Source organism: Equus caballus, chromosome 1, assembly GCF_041296265.1.
Source record: "Equus caballus isolate H_3958 breed thoroughbred chromosome 1, TB-T2T, whole genome shotgun sequence".
Lineage (NCBI taxonomy): Eukaryota > Metazoa > Chordata > Mammalia > Perissodactyla > Equidae > Equus > Equus caballus.
In genome coordinates, this window is record NC_091684.1 from 170,233,870 (window position 1) to 170,254,852 (window position 20,983).

At 39.9% G+C, this 20,983-nt stretch overlaps 1 protein-coding gene and 1 pseudogene across 3 annotated transcripts; both read left to right on the forward strand.

Annotated features, from left to right (window-relative positions):
- Positions 1 to 5,304: 5,304 nt before the first annotated feature.
- Positions 5,305 to 16,951, forward strand: PARP2 (poly(ADP-ribose) polymerase 2). Of its 3 annotated transcripts, XM_014734015.3 has the most exons (17): positions 6,979 to 7,139; positions 7,287 to 7,393; positions 8,117 to 8,278; positions 8,607 to 8,677; positions 9,525 to 9,575; positions 11,114 to 11,210; positions 11,664 to 11,739; positions 12,626 to 12,728; positions 13,470 to 13,632; positions 13,891 to 14,029; positions 14,802 to 14,865; positions 14,947 to 15,081; positions 15,365 to 15,492; positions 15,635 to 15,734; positions 16,107 to 16,205; positions 16,441 to 16,565; positions 16,682 to 16,951. In XM_014734015.3, the coding sequence occupies exons 5-17, from the start codon at positions 9,564 to 9,566 to the stop codon at positions 16,839 to 16,841; spliced, it is 1,401 nt and encodes a 466-aa protein (XP_014589501.1). In that variant the 5' UTR covers positions 6,979 to 7,139; positions 7,287 to 7,393; positions 8,117 to 8,278; positions 8,607 to 8,677; positions 9,525 to 9,563; the 3' UTR covers positions 16,842 to 16,951. The 3 variants fall into 3 exon arrangements, with proteins under 3 accessions (XP_005603232.2, XP_014589501.1, XP_014589502.1); XM_005603175.4 differs by lacking the exon at positions 7,287 to 7,393 and having other exon boundaries at positions 5,305 to 7,139; XM_014734016.3 differs by lacking the exon at positions 7,287 to 7,393 and having other exon boundaries at positions 7,014 to 7,258.
- Positions 10,829 to 10,929, forward strand: LOC111769855 (U6 spliceosomal RNA; annotated as a pseudogene).
- Positions 16,952 to 20,983: the final 4,032 nt, after the last annotated feature.

A 20,983-nucleotide genomic window follows, 5' to 3' on the forward strand; every position in this document is an offset into this window, starting at 1 on the left:
TCCTGAATTTGTGGAAGAATTCATGGTGGTTACATATCTAAAGTTACCAAATGGTATACAGATTATACAGTATCACAGATTTAGCCCATTATGCCCAATTCTTTATGGTACCATTATATACAAAAATGAAAAAAACAAAAGAAAGTAAACAAATCTCCCCCCAAAAACACCCTTTCAGAAACTTCCCTTCTCATCCCTCCTCTAGTCACATCCTGTGGTATCTACTCTGCTCATCTCTCTGCTGGTCCTGGACTTATATTTCTCTGCATCCATTCTTCATAGAACTCATTTCCTTCTTCCACAAAGTCCCTGACCTTGAGATACCCGGGATGAATTTTAGTCCCCTTTGCTTTAACCACAATCCTTCGCCAGGCTTTTTCACTAACTCCTTCCTACTTCTCTGGATCTATAGTTCCTTCCCCTTCCCATCTTATCACATCAGTTCCCATGCTGATACCTCTTCTCCTCTTTCTTCCCCATTGGTCATGCTCTGGGGATCTCCTGAAACTTTGCTACAATTTTGCTTTCCAAAAGTTGAACAAATTTATGATGCCACGGCAATATGTGTATTGCTGGTAGATCCACAGAGATGATATCTTGCTTTAATTTGCCTTATAAATAATAAATATTCAAAAATTTTAAATATTTAATTAAAATCACAAATTTAAAATATCAGATTTTCAGGGGCCAGCCCTGCAGCCAAGTGGTTAAGTTTGCGTGCTTCACTTTGGTGGCCTAGGGTTTCACTGCTTCGATCCTGGGCGCGGACATGGCGCTGCTCGTCAGGTCACATTGAGGTGGCATCCCACATGCAACAACTAGAAGAACCCACAACTAAAATATACAACTATGCATTGGGGGGACTTGAGGAGAAAAGGCAGAAAAAAAAAGGAAGATTGGCAACAGTTGATAGCTCAGGTTTTTCTCTAATGATTTAAGCTTCTTAAAAACATACAAATATAATAATTAAAAGGCCAAGCAGTACATTCACATTTACACTCTACAAATATTAGTGTTTAAATTTTTTTTTTTTTTTTTTTTTTTTTAAAGATTTTATTTTTTTCCTTTTTCTCCCCAAAGCCCCCCGGTACATAGTTGTGCACTCCTCGTTGTGGGTTCTTCCAGCTGTGGCATGTGGGACGCCGCCCCAGCGTGGTCCGATGAGCAGTGCCATGTCCGCGCCCAGGATTCGAACCAACGAAACACTGGGCCGCCTGCAGCAGAGCGCGCGAACTTAACCACTCAGCCACGGGGCCAGCCCCTAGTGTTTAAATTTTTTATCTCTTCTTTTCCCCTTTCTCTTTTCCTCCTCTCTCTCCCTCTTCATTTTTCTTCTGCTCCTGCTACTTCTCATTATATTTTATGTACTTTATATATTCTAGGATTTCAGAAATTTTACTAGAAAGTATTTCTATGCTTTCTTGGAATCCAATAAAGAAAATAATTCATAACTATTTATAGATTGCTTCAGCCATTTGAGGTTGCATGATCTTATGCATGAACTTAGTGACTCTTTACCAGGACATGGGTGCTAATTGCTCAGTCCAATGCAATACATACCCAAACAAAAAATTAGGAAGAGTCTCTTTCTATTTTAAAGCCCTATTTGTTTTAATCTTGGTTATCATAAATCCCTGCTATTCAATGATTTTACTTTTTGAAATATGCAGACTTTCCCAGAAATTATGTACTTTCTACATTTAATGACCATTTTCCCATCATTATGATATATTGATCTAGACTACAGATAAAATAGAAAATTCAAATAAATCTTAGAATTATTATATTATAACCAGTAATGTCACCTAAAATGTTTACTTATTAGGAAATGGAAAGCAGTTTGGAGTATCCTCAGAAAATTAAGGATAGATCTACCATATGATCCAGCTATTCCACTGCTGGGTATTTATCCAAAGAACTTGAAAACACAAAGGCATAAAGATACTTGCACCCCTATGTTCATTGCGGCATTATACACAATAGCCAAGACTTGGAAGCAACCCAGGTGCCCATCAAGGGAAGACTGGATAAAGAAGATGTGGTATTTATACACGATGGACTACTACTCAGCCATAAGAAAGGACGAAATCCGGCCATTTGTGACAACATGGATGGACCTTGAGGGTATTATGCTGAGTGAAATAAGTCAGAGGGAGAAAGTCAAATACCATATGATCTCACTCATAAGTAGAAGATAAAAACGACAAAAAAAAAAACACATAGCATTGGAGATTGGACTGGTGGTTACCATTGGGGAAGGGGGGAGGGGGGAGGGCAAAAGGGGTGATTAGGGTCACATGTGAGGGGATGCACTATAATTAGTGTTCAGGTGGTGAACATGATGTAAGGTATCCAGAATTTGAAATATGATGTACATCCAAAAAAAATTAAAATTGAAAAAAAAAGGGAAATGGAGTCTTGATTTGCACAGTTAGCTCTTTTCTTCAGTTATACTTATTTTGACTAATTTATCATTTCTTCCTTAACATTTTTCAATTTATTATGACAATCTTAAGCATACAGAAAAGCAGAGAAAAGAATATAACTGATACCTACATGCCTATTACCTAGATTTAACAATTGTCTGTATTTTGATAAATTTGCTTCATTTGATTATTTTGGCTGAAGTATCTTAAAGCAAATTCCAAGATATCAGGATATTTCACCCCTAAATACTATAGCACACTTTTTTTTTTTTTTTTGGTGAGAAAGATTAGCCCTAATCTGTTGCCAATCTTCCTTTTTTTGCCTGAGGAAGATTGTCACTGAGCTAGCACTGTGCCCATCTTCCTCTATTTTCTGTGGGATGCCTCCACAGCATGGCTTGATGAACAATGTTAAGTCTGTACCTGGGATCTGAACCAGCAAACCCTGGGCTGTGGAAGCAGAGGGGGCAAACTTAACCACCACCCACCGAGGCAGCCCCTAGCATGAATTTTTTTAAGAACATTTTTTATCATAACTACAATACTATTATCATATCTAATAAGTAATTCCCCAAAATCATCTAATACTCAGTCCATATCTACATATCTGCAGTTGCTCCCAAAGGTCTCATTGCTGACTTGTTTAAACCAGCATCCAAACACCAAACACTGCATTTGATTGTTATGCCTCAAAAGTCTTTTGATCTAGAACAGTGCCAACCTTATTATTTTCTTCTTATGAGAATAACTTATTGAAGAGAGTAGGCCAGTTGTGCTGTGGAATAGTAGTTTGTATTTTTATGCTGTGTGAGCCTGAATATTTCTTCCATGTATTTGCTTAACATAATGCAAACTGTTTATTCATATATTTTGTCCACTTATCTACGGAGGTTTTGGTTTTTCTTGTGACTTTGAGACAGCTCTTTATATGTTAAGCACATTTAATTCAACTTTTAAACACTCAGTAGCTTTCCTTTGGGCTTTGTCTCAAGTTCTTTCATTTTCTTTTCTAGAATAAGCAGTCAAATATGTTATTTTTCTCATTTTCTTGCTTTGTTTAAAACCTAAGAAAATTATCGTCTACCACACATTTGTTAAACAGTTTCTTCTGGTTATTGATGATACTTTTTTTTTTTGAGGAAGATTAGCCCTGAACTAACACCTGCCACCAATCCTCCTCTTTTTGCTGAGCTAACATCCATGCCCATCTTTATTTTATATGTGGGACACCTGCCACAGCATGGCTTGATAAGCGGTGCGTATGTCCACGCCTAGGATCTGGGTCAGCAAATCCTGGGCCACCAAAGCAGGGCGGGTGAACTTAACTGCTATGCCACCAGTCAGGCCCCACTGATGATATGTTTTAATACTATTTTAGTTATACTTTTGTTGTAGTCAGATACAAAATAGTCATGTCTTCAAAAAATATTTTCAGTAATTCTTATTCTGATCACCATAAAAAAATAACTAAATAAAGACAAAAAAGAAATCAAACAAAAACTCAAGAAAAAGAAATTTCGTGTGTGTGGGTGTGGGTGTGGGTGTGTGTGTGTGTAGGATGGTAATTACTGCTATGAAAAGGAAGAATATGTTGGTCTTGTGGATAAGAACAAAATCTGGAGTTACCCAGATCTGACCCTGCCTCTTAGAAACTGTGTGTTATGATCTGAATTATGACTCCCCCCTCAAAATGCCTATGTTGAAGTTTTAACCTCCAATACCTAGGAATGTTACCGTATTGGGAGGTAGAGCCTCTAAAGTAGTAATTAAGGTGAAAAGGTCATATGAATAGGCCCTAATCCAGTATCACTAGCCTCCTTATAAGAAGAGGAGAAAAGGACGTAGACACACACAAAGACCATATGTGGGAAGATCAGGGAAGAAGGCAGCCACGTACAAGCCAAGGAGTGAGACAGTAGAAGAAACCAATCCTGCTGACACTTTCATCTTGGACTTCTAGCCTCCAGAATTGCAAGAAAATTAATTTCTGCAGTTTGATCCACCCAGTCTGTGGTACATGGTTATGGCAGCCCTAGCAAACAAATACACTGTGTGACCTTGAATAAACTACTTAAATTTTTCTAAAGCTCAATTTCCTCAGCTGTAAAATGGGAATAATAATAATACCTACCCTGTAGGGTTGTTGTGAGAATTAAATAATGTATGTAAAGCTCATAGCATAGTAAGCACTAAATAAATTCTAGCTATTATCATTATGAAGATTAAACTAAATTATGCATGTAAAACAGCTCAGTGCCTGGTACACAAAGTTCTACTAAGTATTAGCTATTTTTAATAAATTTTCCATTTTTATTGCCTTTTCCTATCTCCAGATTAATGCCTTTTAGATGAGTCTAGGTTATTTGTGCCATAGTTAAGTCAGATGCAACAGGCTTTGATTTACTGCTGAAACAGATTAACCAATCCAATTCAATGCTACAAACATTGGTTGAGCACCTACGTTTCATCACATTTATTTCCAAATACTTGATATGCTTTGATGTTGTTATAAATGGTATCTTTTAAAAAATTTTATTTCTACTTTGAAGCTTTTTTATAAAGATGCAATTTATTCTTACATGTTATTTTCTATCAGCCTTGCTAAGCTTTCCTATTAACTTAAAAAATTTATTCTGTAGTTTCTTCTGGATATTTTATGCTCATAATCAAATTACATGCAAATAATGAGAATTTCTTTTTCTTCTTTCTAAACTTTACATATTTCGCTGAACAAAAATTCTTAATTTTAATATAATCAAATTTATCAATATTTTCTTTTATACTCAATGACTTGTGTGTCTTAAGAAACTCCTTCCCTACCTAAAGGTCTAAAAGATATTTATGTGTATTTTCTGCCTAAGAGTTTTCTTACTTTGTTTTATTTTTTCTTTTCTTCTTTCATTTTCTTTTCTTCTTTTTGAGGAGGATTAGCCCTGAGCTAACATCCACTACCAATCCTCCTCTTCTTGCTGAGGAAGACTGGCCTTGAGCCAACATCGGTGCCCATCTTCCTCTACCTTACGTGTGTGACGCCTACCACAGCATTGCTTGAGGAGTGGTGCCTGTGTCCTGCCTGGGATCCAAACCAGCAATCCCCAGGCCGCCAAGAGGGAGCACGAACCCAACCGCTGCTTCACCGGGCCAGCCCCTACAAGTTTTATTTTTGAATATTCGTCCTTAATCCATCTGTAGTTCATGCTGCACACACAGCCATATTAGGACAAGGCACAATTTCTAGCCTTGGCCTGGAAGGCCTGGCTTGCTGCATGCACTGACTGTCGTTCCACTTCATCTCACATCACACTTCACTTTGCTCTCATTGTTCCAGCCACTCTGTGCCTCCCTCTTCATTTACTGATTCTTCTGATACAGCTCAACTGTCATTTCCTTAATGATGAATTCCCCAATTTGCTCTCCCATTAGGACTTCCCTTAGTACTGTATGCTTCTCCTCATAGAACTTTTCCAAGCTGTACTTTTACTTTTGCTTGTGTGATTATTTGACTAATGTCTGTCCTCAACTAGACTATAAGCTCCATGAAGACATGAACTATGTCTGTTTGAGCTAAAATATTGCATCCCCAGAATGCAGCGAGGTGTCCAATATTTGTTGAAGTAATGAATATATACATCTATACCTACCTATGTAATGAAAATCACCAATATCAGAGTTACCTGGTGTTCTTGCTAAAAATGCAGTCTCAGTCTTTGTTTCAGGGGGTCTGCGATGGGGAATCAGGGATCTGCTCGTTAAGTGCGCTGCCCCCACTCTCCGTGGGGTGGTGGCACCTAAACGTTTGAGAACCCCTGACCTAATGTCACCGAATATCTTTCTAAAGTTGAGACGACCGGGTTTCTCTGCCTTCAGTGGCTCCCAAGTTCATATGCATTCTCGTAGCTTCCTTGCCCCATTGCATCCTCTCCCTGTTTCCTTCTTTCCTAGTCAAACTCAACTTTTCTCAAACTTTCACCACTCCGTGCTCTATATTAACAGCCCATTCTTTCTAATGATACTTCTTGACTCCCTTCTCAGCCACAAGTAATCTTGACTACCTGGTCCACCATTATTGGTGATGGTTTTTTTTTTTTTTTTCAAAAGAGGACGGGGGAGAGTAGTCTGAATTAGGTTATGAGGCCCCAGTAGCGGGTACCTCACCTCAGCCATTGAACTCACTTCGCTGGCCGTGAGTCTGTTCCAAGCTCCGGCTAAGGAGGCATCCGCCGGGCCCCTCCCCAAGGGCGGGGTCCACAGCATCTCCTGCCCAGTCTGCCCTCGCGCGGAGCCCCGTTCTCTGGGAACCCACCTCCCTGAAGGTCAGGGAGGGCCCTGTTAGGGCCGCTTTTGGCCCTAGTCTCAGACCTTCCCAAGGGACAGGGGGTAGAGTGACGTAAACGCACTCAGCTCGTGGCCCCACCGATGAGCTTCCCTCCGCCCTACGGGGGAAAGCAGCCCATAGCTGCATTTATAAGACTCACAGATCTAAAGCCATTTCACGAATAGGGTGACTTCCCACAATACACAGCGACATGCAAACATAGCGGGGCGTGCCTTTCCTGTACCCTGTGGGCATCTCTCCTGGACGCACGCGCGCCGGGTGTTCCCGCGCTGTGACTCTAGGCAAGCGCTTCCTGGGAGAGAGTTGATGACGGCAGCATTCGGGCTCCATGGCGGCTCGGCGGCGGTTGCGGGGGAGGAACAGCAGTCGACCGGGAGGTTCGGAGCTCTTTGGGGCGGAATGCTGTGGGGCGGGAAGTCGGAAAGGCAACGGCGCCCTCTACTCTAGCCCCTCCCCCTTCCGTCGCCCCCTAACCCTCGCTTGGCCGCCAAGCTAGGTTTGGTTCTAAACTTTTAAAATTTCAGTTTTCAGAGCTATTTGGATTACAGAATTGTGGACCTGTAACAACTGACATAGTGCCAGCACTGTTGTAAATACCTAATGTCATCCACTTTAAAAAGTTAATTGTAAGGTACATCATTATTTTATGTACACTAAGAAAGGAAAAATGCTTCCAATTAAAACATGATGAACATGACTGTTCGTATGTCATGTATTGTGAAATGCATCCCAGTTTCAGAGATAGTAAAGTGCAAGTCTTGGAACTGATGAGATCTCATACTGTGTATTGTATTGTATTCTTAAACGCATAGGCCCACCCTACAGATTTGGTACTATTGTCACCCTCTGGATTTTACATTTGGAGCAACTGAGGTACAAAGAGATGAAATAACTTCTACAAGGTTCCACAGCTAGAAGAGACAGAGCTGGGCCCTAAGCTAGGCACAGACTCCAGAGCACTCTACTAACCCTTATCTCATACCTCCCTAGGTAGTTTGATGATAGGTATTGGGGGACGGTGTATTGGGGCACAAGTAAACAAAAGAGATAAGCAGGCTATGAGACTGTGCCTCAGGCTATGAGCTCACAGGAGCCCTGGGGATCCCTTTTATTTTATTTTTATTGTATTGTATCCCATTTTTTAAACATTTTAATCTAATGTTTTTTATTTTATTTGGCTAGAATAGCAGTTTAGGAAGTGATTACTCAGACTGTTATCAAGAGTTATTTCTTTGTAAACTTACAGAACCATCCCAAACCAGTTCTTTAGAAAGATGTTTTTCTCAGAGTAGGATCATATTCAGTTTGTACTTGTTCTTTCTTTTGCTTCTCTGCCCATTCTTCTTGCCCTTAGCTTCTGTAGCATTAAATGAAACCGAAAGAGTTAATAATGGCCACACAGCTACAAAAGACCCTCCCCCTGCCAAGAAATCTCGAAGATGCCAGAGGCAGGGGTTGAAAAAGGAGCCTGTGGCTGGAGGAAAGACTGATAAGGAAAGGACAGAAAACAAGCAAGGTCAGCTTCTTGTGGTAGGCCAGGGACAGAGGGCATGGGCCACCAGGAGGGTCTCTGGGAGGGATGAGGGTGGGAGATATCTTGTTCTTTCAACTCTCGTTCTTTCCTTTCTTGAAGACATAATTAACTTTCTATCCTTGGGGCATACCACAGGACTAATCTACTTTCTCGGAATCTTCAGTTTCATGTGTTTGAGGTGGATTTAGGCCTGGGCATATCAAGATTGCTTGGGAAGGGCAAAGTTAATTATGACAGGTTTCTGTCTAACCATGACAGCTGTTTTTGACTCTAGTACAAATAGCCATAGTGCGTATCTGTCTTTCCTCAGAGTCTGTGAAGACCTTGCTGTTAAAAGGCAAAGTTCCAGTGGACCCGGAGTGCACAGCCAAGGTGGGGAAGGTGAGAGACTCCTCGGCTGTTGATTTCTTAGAGAGCAGTGTTCTGTTGTTATTGAGATTCTCATCTGGAACGTTGCTAGTATTCATTTTAGGAATCCTCTCTGAAATATTACTAGTGATTAATTTTCTCCAAGGCTAAGAGATGGGAGTCATGGAGTTTGGGGTTAATAATCAGTGTTTTGAACATGGTTAACTTCTGGATTGTCATCAGACTTCCACACCTCATTCTCTTTCTCAATTAGAAAATTATATGATTATTGAGGAAGAAATGTGAAACTATGCCCTGTATGGCATGAGTTACTGATAAATGGGAAAAGTATTTGAAAAATACAAAAGAAAGGCTTCCAGGGCTGGTCCAGTGGTGCAGCAGTCAGGTTCACATGTTCTGCTTTGGCGGGCCAGGATTCACCGGCCTGGATCCCAGTTGCAGACCCGTGCACCACTTGTCAAGCCATGCTGCGGCAGGCGTCCCACATATAAAGTAGAGGAAGATGGGCACAGCTGTTAGCTCAGGACCAGTCTTCCTTGGCAAAAAAGAAGAGGATTGGCAGCAGATGTTAGTTCAGGGCTAATCTTCCTCAAAAAAAATAAAATAAAGGCTTCCTCTGGTGCAGTTTTCCTTTAAGTGAAACCTTTGTATTTCTGTAATTATAAAAAGGCTACATGTTTTCATTATAGGCATAACAGGTTATGTGTGGAACAACATACTTTTGCATTTCTTTCCCTTAAAGGTGGATGTTGGCGGTGCTGGAGAATGACACCTTGAGGCATAAGAAAATTTAGAGCCTCACTTAGGATCTCATCAGGGCTGAGATTATACAAATGTCACTGTTTTCTTTTCTCTCTAGGCCCATGTGTACTGTGAAGGGAATGATGTCTATGATGCCATGCTGAATCAGGTAAGGCGAGGAGCCATTCTATTTATGGGAATTTCTTCTTGATAATTATTGATGACAGTGTCCCAATGCCCAGCCCTTTAATTCTGAAGGTCCTTATCTTAGCCATTAGTGGTTCATACTTCCAAGTACTGAGCCCTCATGCACTCTACCTGATAGTGGCGTCCTCTGTGAGAGGCAGATCTTTTTGCAGATTTCATGCTTTCTTGAACCTGTGAACTCTCTATTTTGCACATTTGCTGATAGACTGTTGGTCTTTGTCTTACTGGCTTCAAGGAACTTTATATAATATGGAGAATAGTCCTTCGTTTATAATATAAATTGCTTGTATCTTTTCGAAATTTGTCATTTGCCTTTTGATTCTCTTTATGGTATGCTTTTTGCCCTGATTGAAGTTTTAAATTTTTATATAGTTAAATTTATTATTTTTTTCTTTTAACATAACCTTTTTCTCTTTATTTGTTTTTGTTGTTTCAAATAAATAAGAATTTGCCTGGATAATACATTTCCTGAATATCTCTTCATGTTTTAATTTATTAATCCATCATATATAATTTTAACAACTACCTAGTATTCCTTTGTTACTACTTCTTTCACTGAAAGTATCATGAGCAGATAGAAAAGATCTTAAGCCCTTTTTTGTTCTAACATCCTGTGACTTTATATTGTGAGTAGGCAGGAGGTAGGAAGGGGCAGCTTAACAAAGAAGAGTGTTTGGATACCCAGGCCTCAGCCTTACAGCCAAGCTGCGGTTCCTTATCATGGACCACTCCATCTTTTCACTCGGAGTTAGTTACTTGTGGGAGACCTCCTTTTAGATAGTAGTCACGTTCTCTCTGAAGATCTCCAAGTCAGGTCATGCTAGGTATGAGACAGATGTGGCAGTAGTTGCTGCCTATCCTCTGTCCCCTCCTAACGCTGCCTGCTCTCAGCTCATTGTCCAACTGCTGCAGCTAACAAACCAAAGCTGCAGTTAGAACTATTAAAGAGTAAGTTGTGTAAATAAGTAAGCATAATAGTTACAGACCTTTGGGACATCAAAATTGTTTTCATTTGGAAAATAATAATTGTGAATGGAATGGGAGCTGGAAAAGCACATAGGGCCTAGAAAATATCTATGGAGGGAGCTGAGGCGGGAAAAAATAGAAGCCAATCAATGTAAGGTATTTGAGGTTGAGTAGAGGGTATTAGGAACTTTCCAGGCTCCAGCTTTAATTTCTAGGAATCCAAAGTTTAATATAGAAATTCTATTCCTTGTGCTCACTTCAGCATGTATACTAAAATTGGAATGACACAGAGATTAGCATGGCACCTATGCAAGGATGACATGCAAATTTGTGAAGCATTCTATATTTAAAAAAAAAAAGAAATTTTATTCCTTCCTTCTATCCTTACTCTTATAGGAACATGGTTTTCTTGCCCTATGCTGTCCTTTTCCTTACAGCAGTTACTGGCACTGTAACTACGGAAGAGTTGTTGGTTTATGTGGCTCTTTGCAAGCCTCTCTTCTTGTATGTTTGTATTTCTCTAACTTATCATAGACCAATCTTCAGTTCAACAACAACAAGTACTATGTGATTCAACTGTTAGAAGATGATGCCCAGAGGAACTTCAGTGTTTGGATGAGATGGGGCCGAGGTAATGACTTTTATTACGGATTTTATGAGTTGACATTCAGAATGCCAGAATCAGCTTGGTGAGTGGTCAAAAGATCCTCTGGGTTTAAATTGGTGGAATGAAGACTCTATAACGTGGGAGGGGCTTAAGAATCAAATTGTGCTTCTTGAAATTAAGGATCGGCAGGCATGCTCATTAGGAAGTTTCCACTGGAAAAGCTAAGAGCAGCCTGTTGAGGCTGAGAACTCGCCTGTGATTAGTCTGCTAGTGCTGCTCAGGGGCTATGGCAGTTAGCAGGTAACTAGTATCAACAGGATCAGTTCCCTGAGCTCTTTCACCTTTCCCTTCTCCCCTTGCTGTCCGTTTGTCAGATGCTAAACGGAGAGACCTGAGAGAGCTAGTTTGTTACTATTAGGAAACTCTTATTGGATTGGGTGGGAGGGAACCATCTTATGTGTGGCATTTACTTTGCAGTTGGGAAAGTGGGGCAGCACAGCTTGGTGGCTTGTTCAGGGGACCTCAACAAGGCCAAGGAAATCTTTCAGAAGAAGTGAGTGCTAAGAAATGAGTACCAAAAAATACCTTTCTTCTTGGATGTATCTTCTTTAAGAATGTTATAATAAGTGTGATTTGGCCTAAATGTTAATGTCTTTCCGCTGTGAGAATCTATGTCTGGAACACCAAACTGCATCATTAGTTAGTCATGATAGCACCTGGAACCTTGAAATGACTTAAAAACAGAAGACTCTAATATATTTAGCATATGACCAACAATTTAGGAAATTTGGGGAAAGTGGGATGAGAATATCCAGCTAGAGTTTAAAAAGTTATTTTACTGGGGGCAGCCCAGTGGCGCAGCGGTTAAGTTCGCACGTTCCGCTTTGGTGGCCCCAGGGTTTGCAGGTTCGGATCCCAGGTGTGGACATGGCACCGCTTGGCACGCCATGTTGTGGTAGGCGTCCCACATGTAAAGTAGAGGAAGTGGACATGGATGTTAGCTCAGGGCCAGTCTTCCTCAGCAAAAAGTGAAGGATTGGCAGCAGATGTTAGCTCAGGGCTAATCTTCCTCAAAAAAAAAATTTATTTTACTATGATATGGGTGAAGAACTTTCTGGAGTCTCTGGGAACATTTCTTTCAGAGAAAGGGATTGCATAGGGATCTTTTATCTGAAATCTTAATGACTTTTGTGGTGTTTTGGGGCCTTTGGGAAGCTCGAGGGTCCTTTTTCCAATTTTTTGTTCCCTTTGTCTCCAGAGCTTTTCTGTCCATTCAGGGTTCTAATTTACAGTCCGGACTTATGGAATGTTGATATGTGAAAGAGCTCTGCTATGCAAAATAAAGTTTGGTGATGTTCTGTCTAAGGAAACAATGGTAAACCTATCCTTAGTAGTAGACCCTTATTTATAAGATTTTGTCACCCCCTTCGACTCTGCAGATTCCTTGACAAAACAAAAAACAATTGGGAGGGTCGTGAGAAGTTTGAGAAGGTGCCTGGCAAATATGATATGCTGCAGATGGACTATTCCACCACTACTCAGGTAAACTCTGTATGTTTGAGGGGAAAACTGTTTCCTCTTAACCAGGGTGAATTCTAGCAGAATGGCTTAGATCAGGTCCTAAACTAGAACAGACCAGGATATCTTGAGGCTTGCTGTTTCCCACCTAAGTAGAGATTACAGTTCCTTCAGGGGTAGCTTTTACCGATTTTTGTAGTCTTGAAGGGACTATAAAATGAGGATAGAATATACTTCTCTAATCTCTGTTATTTGCTAAGGTTCTTATTAAATCTTAGGTCTTGTTTCCAGAAGTTTAATGTTATAGATCAAGAGAGGAGTAATAAATAGTCAAACTGATAAAACTACATTTAAACTTATTTTCACTTCTCGTTATACACCACAGTAAAAAAATTAATTTTGTCAAACTGAGGTGCAAGTAGGGTGCTGAAAACTGTCATATATCTGAAAAATGGAGAAATGCTAGTCTTTTAAGATGAGAAGATTTGAGATATACTAGCTGTCTTTACATACTTAAAGACGTCTTATTAGGAGGGCCTTTTAGACTTATTGAGTGTTTTACTATGGGAGGCAGAAATAGGACAAGAAGGCAGAAGTCACGCTGAGTACTCTAACTAGGTTAATTGTGGAATGAGCCTGTGTTCTAGCAGAGGCTAACTGATGTCCACCTGCCTGGGATATTGTAGAGCCAGTCCTTACAGGGAGCTTGAAACAGGTCCTTTCAAGATTTTATGATTTTTTTTTTTTTTTTTTTTTTGGCCATAGAGTGAAGAGGAAACTAAAAAAGAGGAATCTCTTAAATCCTCCTTGAAACCAGAGTCACAGCTAGATCTTCGTGTCCAGGAGCTGATAAAGTTGATCTGTAATGTCCAGGCCATGGAAGAGATGATGGTAGAAATGAAATATGATACCAAGAAAGCCCCACTTGGTAGGACTTCAGATTCTATCCTACATTCTTTCTTCATATTTCCTAGTTCCTCTAACAGGATATTTCATCACTGTCATGATTTAAAGCTTGCTCATATTACTGACTGAAGAAAAAGAGATTTGGGGTGAAAGCTTGTATGTGTGGTGGGGGGGCTATTTTGAAAGTTGAAAGGTGAGAGTCTTTGTTGGTCAGGGACATAAATACAGTTTATAGGATGGGACCCTAGTTGTGGAGTCTGATCCCTGGCTGGGCCTGCAGGAAAGCTGACAGTGGCACAAATCAAGGCAGGTTACCAGTCGCTTAAGAAGATTGAGGATTGTATTCGAGCTGGCCAGCATGGACGAGCTCTCACAGAAGCATGCAATGAATTCTATACTAGGATCCCACATGACTTTGGGTAAGACCTGTGCTATTTCTTCACTTTGATCTTCTACCTAACCATATCCCTTACATCACTCAGCAGCAACTATAATCTTTTTAATCTCTTATTTCTAAGGAGATGATCATCTTGAATAGATACAGAGCCAAAATGATTTATAGATAGCCTATTTAATCAGCTTATGAGGATGGGATGCAATCTTTTGGCCTGATTACAACATATTCTCTGACCAAGTGAAAGTTACCAACTCACAAGAGAATGGGTCTAGCTATCCAACAAGTAAAATACCTTCAGGCACATCACCCCTATTCTAACCACACTAACTCCATTTCTGTAAACTCGAATGGTATTAGGTATATAAAATACATTTTATCATTGATTCTGTTTTCTGGTGCTTATTCCTTCTATTGCTTTATACAGCCCTGTGACCTAGAAATAACCCTGAGTGGTCAATAGGTCTACTTCTACTTCTAGACAGGACTATATCCAAACTATTCCTTATTGGTGTCAATATAGCTTATTTAAAAAATGATCCCATAAAAAAAGGATTTGAACTCTACTTCCAAATGTCAAAACCTGTACAGTTCGTTTTATCCTACTCAGAGTATATACATCATATCTCTTTATATATTTGTAAGTTAAAATCTCTTTACAGATCTTTCTCTCAGTTGGAAAACCCCAGTTTCTTATGCCTATTTTCTAAAGGACCTATCTTTAGCCTGTTATTTTTAATCATGTGCCTTTTGGCCACACATCGAGGACTCATTATTGGTCATATCTCTATCCTTAGACTCCGTACCCCTCCTTTAATCCGGACAGAGAAAGAACTATCAGAAAAAGTACAGCTGCTAGAGGTGAGATGTGTATAGATTGGGAAGTATTGAATCTCTTGTCCCAGGTCCCTCCCACATTGATTCTGTATCTCATCTTGTCAGGCTTTGGGAGACATTGAAATTGCCATGAAGCTGGTGAAGACAGAGCTGCAAAGCCCAGAACACCCATTGGACCAACACTATAGAAGATTACATTGTGCCTTGCGCCCTCTAGACCGTGACAGTTATGAGTTCAAAGTAAGGAAAATGATAATTTATTTTCCTACCTTTAAGGCCCATCCCCCACCCCCACCCCCACCGCAGTGTTTTCTGACTCCTTCTGGTTAACAGCAAACTTTTGTATAGGGCAGAATTTCTATTTACTAGGAATTTGGGGAGGCAGAGGTCTTTCTAACTGCCTTTTGAGACTATTTAGGAGCAGAAAGCTCTGCCAGTTTATACCAGAAGCTGTGAGGCTCTTCAGCTCAGTGTGGTCTCTTGTTGAGTCCACATGAGCCATTTCCTTCATTCTTTTTCGCAGGTGATTTCCCAGTACCTACAGTCTACTCATGCTCCCACACACAGTGACTATACCATGACCTTGCTGGATGTTTTTGAAGTAGAGAAGGAGGGTGAGAAAGAAGCCTTCAGAGAGGACCTTCATAACAGGTCTCAGTTTAGCTTTGGGTTTGGGAAGGTACTCCCTTGCCTGAAGTACAGTTACAGAACTTACAGAGAAGGATGGCTTATGCTTATGGCCTATGTTTGCAGGAGAGCAATAGAGAGTACAATAATAATGGCTTTTCCTTAGGATGCTGCTATGGCATGGTTCCAGGTTGAGTAACTGGGTGGGAATCCTGAGCCATGGGCTTCGAATTGCCCCACCTGAAGCTCCCATCACAGGTTACATGGTGAGTAGAAATTGAACCCTGGAAGGAGGCACAAGGGAAAAGGATACAATAATTTTGTCAGTCCTTTTTTTTGCGTTTTTTCCCTAGGTTAGGATTAGGTGGTACCCTAAAGAATTCAACAAGCTCACTGATAACCCTGACATTTCTTACTATGTCCCTCTTTCTTTAAATTCCTAAAGATATCCCTCCTTTCTCCCCAGAAAGCAGTGATTCACCAATGCATCTGCCTTCTCTGGAACAGAATTGTGAGGGGAAATGGAGAAGGATCTATATTGTGTTTAAGATAATGAAAACACAAGGTCAATGGTATGAGCCTGCTTTCTAACATAGTGAGTTAAGCGGCTGACCTTAGTGTTTGTTTATATATTTCAGTTTGGAAAAGGAATCTACTTTGCTGACATGTCTTCCAAGAGTGCCAATTACTGCTTTGCCTCTCACCTAAAGGATACTGGGCTGCTGCTCTTATCAGAGGTGAGGCAGGAACACATCTGTGATCTCCAGTTTATTATTAGTTCCTGTTTTTCCAAAGAGAAAAGTTTGAGCCCAGAACCAAGAGGTTCACCTTGGAGAGCTTTAGAGGGGAATTGGAAATTGCCCTGGATCCCTCTGATGGAGTAGGGGAAGAAAGTATTGATGGAATTTTCTGTTTGGCCTTAAAGCCATCCGATTCTCAGTAGGATGTGGGCAAAGATCTTTGGTTTTGCAGGTCGCTCTAGGTCAGTGTAATGAGCTACTAGAGGCCAATCCTGAGGCCGAAGGGTTACTTCAAGGAAAACACAGCACCAAAGGATTGGGCAAGATGGCTCCCAGTCCTGCCTGCTTCACCACCCTGTAAGTACTCAGAGCCTGGAAGGCCAGAAGACTTCTTTTGGCCAGATAAGACTCTACTTTCTGTATTCCAGCTTCTGAACCAGAGGCAGCTGTTGATACACTCTTTCATTTGGCAGGAATGGAAGTACAGTGCCCTTAGGACCAGCAAGTGAAACAGGAATTCTGAATCCAGAGGGTTATACCCTCAATTACAATGAATTTATTGTCTACAGCCCCAACCAGGTCCGTATGCGATACCTTCTAAAGATTCGATTTAATTTCTTGCAGTTGTGGTGAGTGTTGATATTAAATAAACCAGAGAAGATATGATCCTCAAGCAAGAAAATAAGCAGTTTTGTACTTTTGAATTTTCTGATACTTTATGTAATAAAAATAGTACAAATCTACTGCTGGTTTCTTTGGGCTTTACTTCTCCCAGCACGTACTTCTTCTGATGTTAGTATATCTTTATTTCAAGGACAGAAAGTACACATGCTCTGTATCCCACAGCTAGCTGCGTGTTCCTCAGGATCCTGTTCTTTCACAGCAGAATAGCCTCTCTGCAGTGAGGGGTGCTAATGGAGACTGATGCTTTTCCCCATTTCAATCAATTTTTCTGAAAACTGGAGTTTTTTGAGTATTACTGCAGGAAGAGTAGAGGCAGCAAAGGCTGAATTATTCCCTTTTTTCCCATCCAGATCTTCTCACTTGCCTTTTTCCCCTGTTTACCAACTGCAGAGCAGGTCTCCTACCACTTAACGTGCTAGGATTCAGCAGATATCCAGAAATTTGGGGAACACTCGGAGAACTCTCTCTAAGCCTAAATATATCTCGGGGAGGAAAGGAGAGAAGTAGAATGAGCTTTTACCTACCCTGCTCCATCTGAGAGGACCAAAGTCCAAGTCACATCCAAAGACTTCCTGATTACTTGTAAACACATGCAACACAGATACACATACCACACCTCCGTAGATAACAGTGAAGCTTATTTAAATGAAAACAATAATCAGTAACTTTTTAGACACCAGATTACCAATATCTATCAAAATTTAACATGTACACGCCCTTTGACCTGAAAATTACAGATGGATATGTTTGCATAGATGTTGTCACTGCGTTTTTGTTATATGCAAAAGATCCATAGTTAAGAAACTAGTTAAGTATATTCATTCATTGAAATACTATGCTGCTGTTAAAACTGAAGTAGACTACACTTCCAAAAAATAGAAGAGAAGGGAATACTTACCAGCTCATTCTATGAGGCAATATGAAACCAAAACCAGAAAAAGATATCACAAGGGAAGAAAACTATAGACCAATATCCCTTAAGATATAAATGCAGGGGCCAGCTCGGTGGTGCAGCGGTTAAGTGCACATGTTCCGCTTCCGTGCGGTTTGCCGGTTTGAATCCTGGGTGCAGACGTGGTACCGCTTGGCACACCATACTGTCATAGGTGTCCCACATATAAAGTAGAGGAAGATGGGCACAGTTGTTAGCTCAGGGGCAGTCTTCCTCAAAAAAAAAAAAAAAAAAGAAATGGAAAATAAAATACTACCAAGCCTAAATCAGTAACATGTAAAAAGGATTATACACCATGACCAAGTGAGGTTGATTACTGAAATGCAAGTTTGGTTCAACATGAAGATCAGCCAATGTAAGGCAAAAATCACATGACCATCTCATTAGAGACAGAAAAAGCATTTAGCAAAATCCAACACTCCTTTATGATAAACATTTAACAAACTAAGAATGAAAGGGTACTTCTTTAACCAGATAAAGGACATCTATGAAAAACCCACAGGAAGATCCCCCCAAGATCAGGAACAAGACTAGGATGTCCACTCTCACCGTTTCCATTCAACTGTGTCTAGGGCTCTAGCCATAGTAACTAGACAAGAAAAGAGGGGAGGAAAAGGCATCCAGATGGAAAAGGAAGAAGTAAAACTGTATTTGCAGGTTACATGATCTAATATAAATTAAAAGCCTTAAAAGAATACATACACACACAAAAAGAAGAAAATAATTAGGAGTAGATTTAACCAAAGAAGTACAAAACTTGTTCAATGAAAACTATAAAACACCGTTGAAAGGAATTTAAGGAGAGCTAAATAAATGAGAAGACATTCTGTGTTCATGGGTTGGAAGGCTTAATATTCAGATGGCAAGACTCCCCAAAGCACTGCAGATTCGATGCACTTGATATCAAAATTCCAACAGCGTTTTTTTCACAAATGGACAAGAAAAACCTAAAATTCATAGGGAATTGTAAAGGGATCATGAATAGCCAAAACAATCTTGAAAAAGAACAAAGTTAGAGGACTTACACTTCCTAATTTCAAAACTTACTGCAAAGCAATAAGACAGTGTGGTATTCACATAAAGATGATATACTGATCAATAAAATTGAGAGTCCAAAGATAAACCCATGCATCTACGGTCAATTGATTTTCAACAAGGATGCCAAGACTATTCAATGGGCAAAAGAACACTCTTTTCAACAAATAGTGCTGGGACTGCTTGAATATACACATGCAAAGTAATCAGTTTGGAACACTACTTCACACTGTATGTGAAAATTAATTCAAACGTATCAAAGACCTAAATGTAAGAGCTAAAATTATAAAACTCTTAGAAAACAGAGGGAAATCTGTGACCTCGTATTAGGCAACATTTTTTGAGATATGACACCAACAGCACAAGCAACCTAAGAAAATAATAGCTGTTAGTTTTCATCAAAATTTAAAACTTTTTTCCATCAAAGGACTATGAAGAAAGTAAAAAAAAAAAAAAAAAACCATACAATGGGAGAAAATATTTTGGTTCACAAATCATAATCTGATGAGGATCTAGTGTCCAGAATATATAATAAACTTTCACAATTTCAACAATAAAAAGACAACCCAATTAAAAACCAAGAAAAGGATTTGAATAGACATTTCCCCAAAGAAGAAATACAAATGGCCAATAAGCACATGAAAAGATGCTCAGGGGCCAGCCTCATGGCCAAGTGATTAAGTTCGCATGCTCCACTTTGGCAGCCCAGGGTTTCACCGGTTCGGATCCTGGGCGCAGACATGGCACTGCTCATCAGGCCATGCTGAGGTGGCATCCCACATGCCACAACTAGAAGGACCCACAACTAAACATATATACAACTATGTACCCTGGGGCTTTGGGGAGAAGGAAAAAAAATATTTAAAGAAAAGAAAAAAGATGCTCAACATCATTAGATATTAAGGAAACGTAAGTCAAAACCACAATGAGGTAACACTTCACACCCACTAGCATGACTATAATAAAAAAAGCCCAACAATAACAAGTGTTGGCAATGATCTGGATGAATAGAGCCCTCGTGCATTACTAGTGAGAATGTAAAATGGCACCGCTGCTTAGGAAAGTAGTTTAGCAGTTCTTCAAATAGTTAAACAGAGCTACCATGTGATCCACCAATGCCACTCCTAGGTATAACCAAGGAACTTGAATACAACTGTTGACACAAAAACTTAAATGAATGTTTAAGCAATATGGAAACAACCAGAAAGTCTATCAACTGATGAATGCGTAAACAAAACGTTGTTTATCTATATGATGGAATATTGTTCAGCGATAAAATGAAATAAAGTATTGATACACTCCGCAACATGGATGAACCTTGGAAACATGCAAGTGAAAGAAGCCACACAAAAGGCCACCCGTTGCACAATTCCATTTATATGAAATATCTTGAATAGGCAAATCCATAGGGACGAAAAGCAAATTAGTGATTGCCAGTGGCTGGAGAAAGGGGTGAGAGGGGAGTGACAACTAACGGGTACAATGTTTCTTGGTGCAGTGAAGAAAATGTTCTGGGATTAGTGGTGATAGTTGCACATTGGAATATAATAAAAACCACTAATTGTACACTTTAAAAGGGTGAAATTGAATTATGTCTTTACAAATGTTCTGAATTTTTGTGATATATATTTCCCTATAAAAATATTGGCCAAAAATGATGAATTGAAATATACATATTATGAAGTTTGAGTAGTAAAATTCAAGAGGTTCCCAAAGAGTAAAATAGATATTCATGATTCCAAACTGATATAAATGAATGACTCCATGAATGAAAAAATGGGGAAGAGGGATAAATATTCCTTTCAGAAAAATTTCAATTAATGTAGAAGGCCTAAGGGAAATATAAAATCATTAGAGAACCACAGTAATAATTGCTGCTGTCAAGATTGATGGATGAATGCTAAAATTAGTCAGTGAAACAGGATATTTGTGTGGTCTCAAAAACCTACCTCAAAATTTATTAATTACCTTGGTGATTTTCACATATGACCATAAATTCTTTGATACCTCTCCCTCCTGGAGGTTTAATCCTGCCGGGAGCCGTGGCTACATCATTTGATCGGCTGTTTGACATGGTCCAGCCGATTAACGCCTAGGGGTGCAG

Excerpts from the sequence above, each read along its gene's own strand:
- PARP2 (XM_005603175.4), top strand. The coding sequence starts at position 7,091 with ATGGCGGCTCGGCGGCGGTTGCGGGGGAGGAACAGCAGTCGACCGGGA. Across the intron at positions 8,678-9,524 it reads GCACAGCCAAGGTGGGGAAG|GCCCATGTGTACTGTGAAGG; the intron begins GTGAGAGACTCC and ends TTTTCTCTCTAG. Across the intron at positions 15,493-15,634 it reads AGAGAGGACCTTCATAACAG|GATGCTGCTATGGCATGGTT; the intron begins GTCTCAGTTTAG and ends GCTTTTCCTTAG.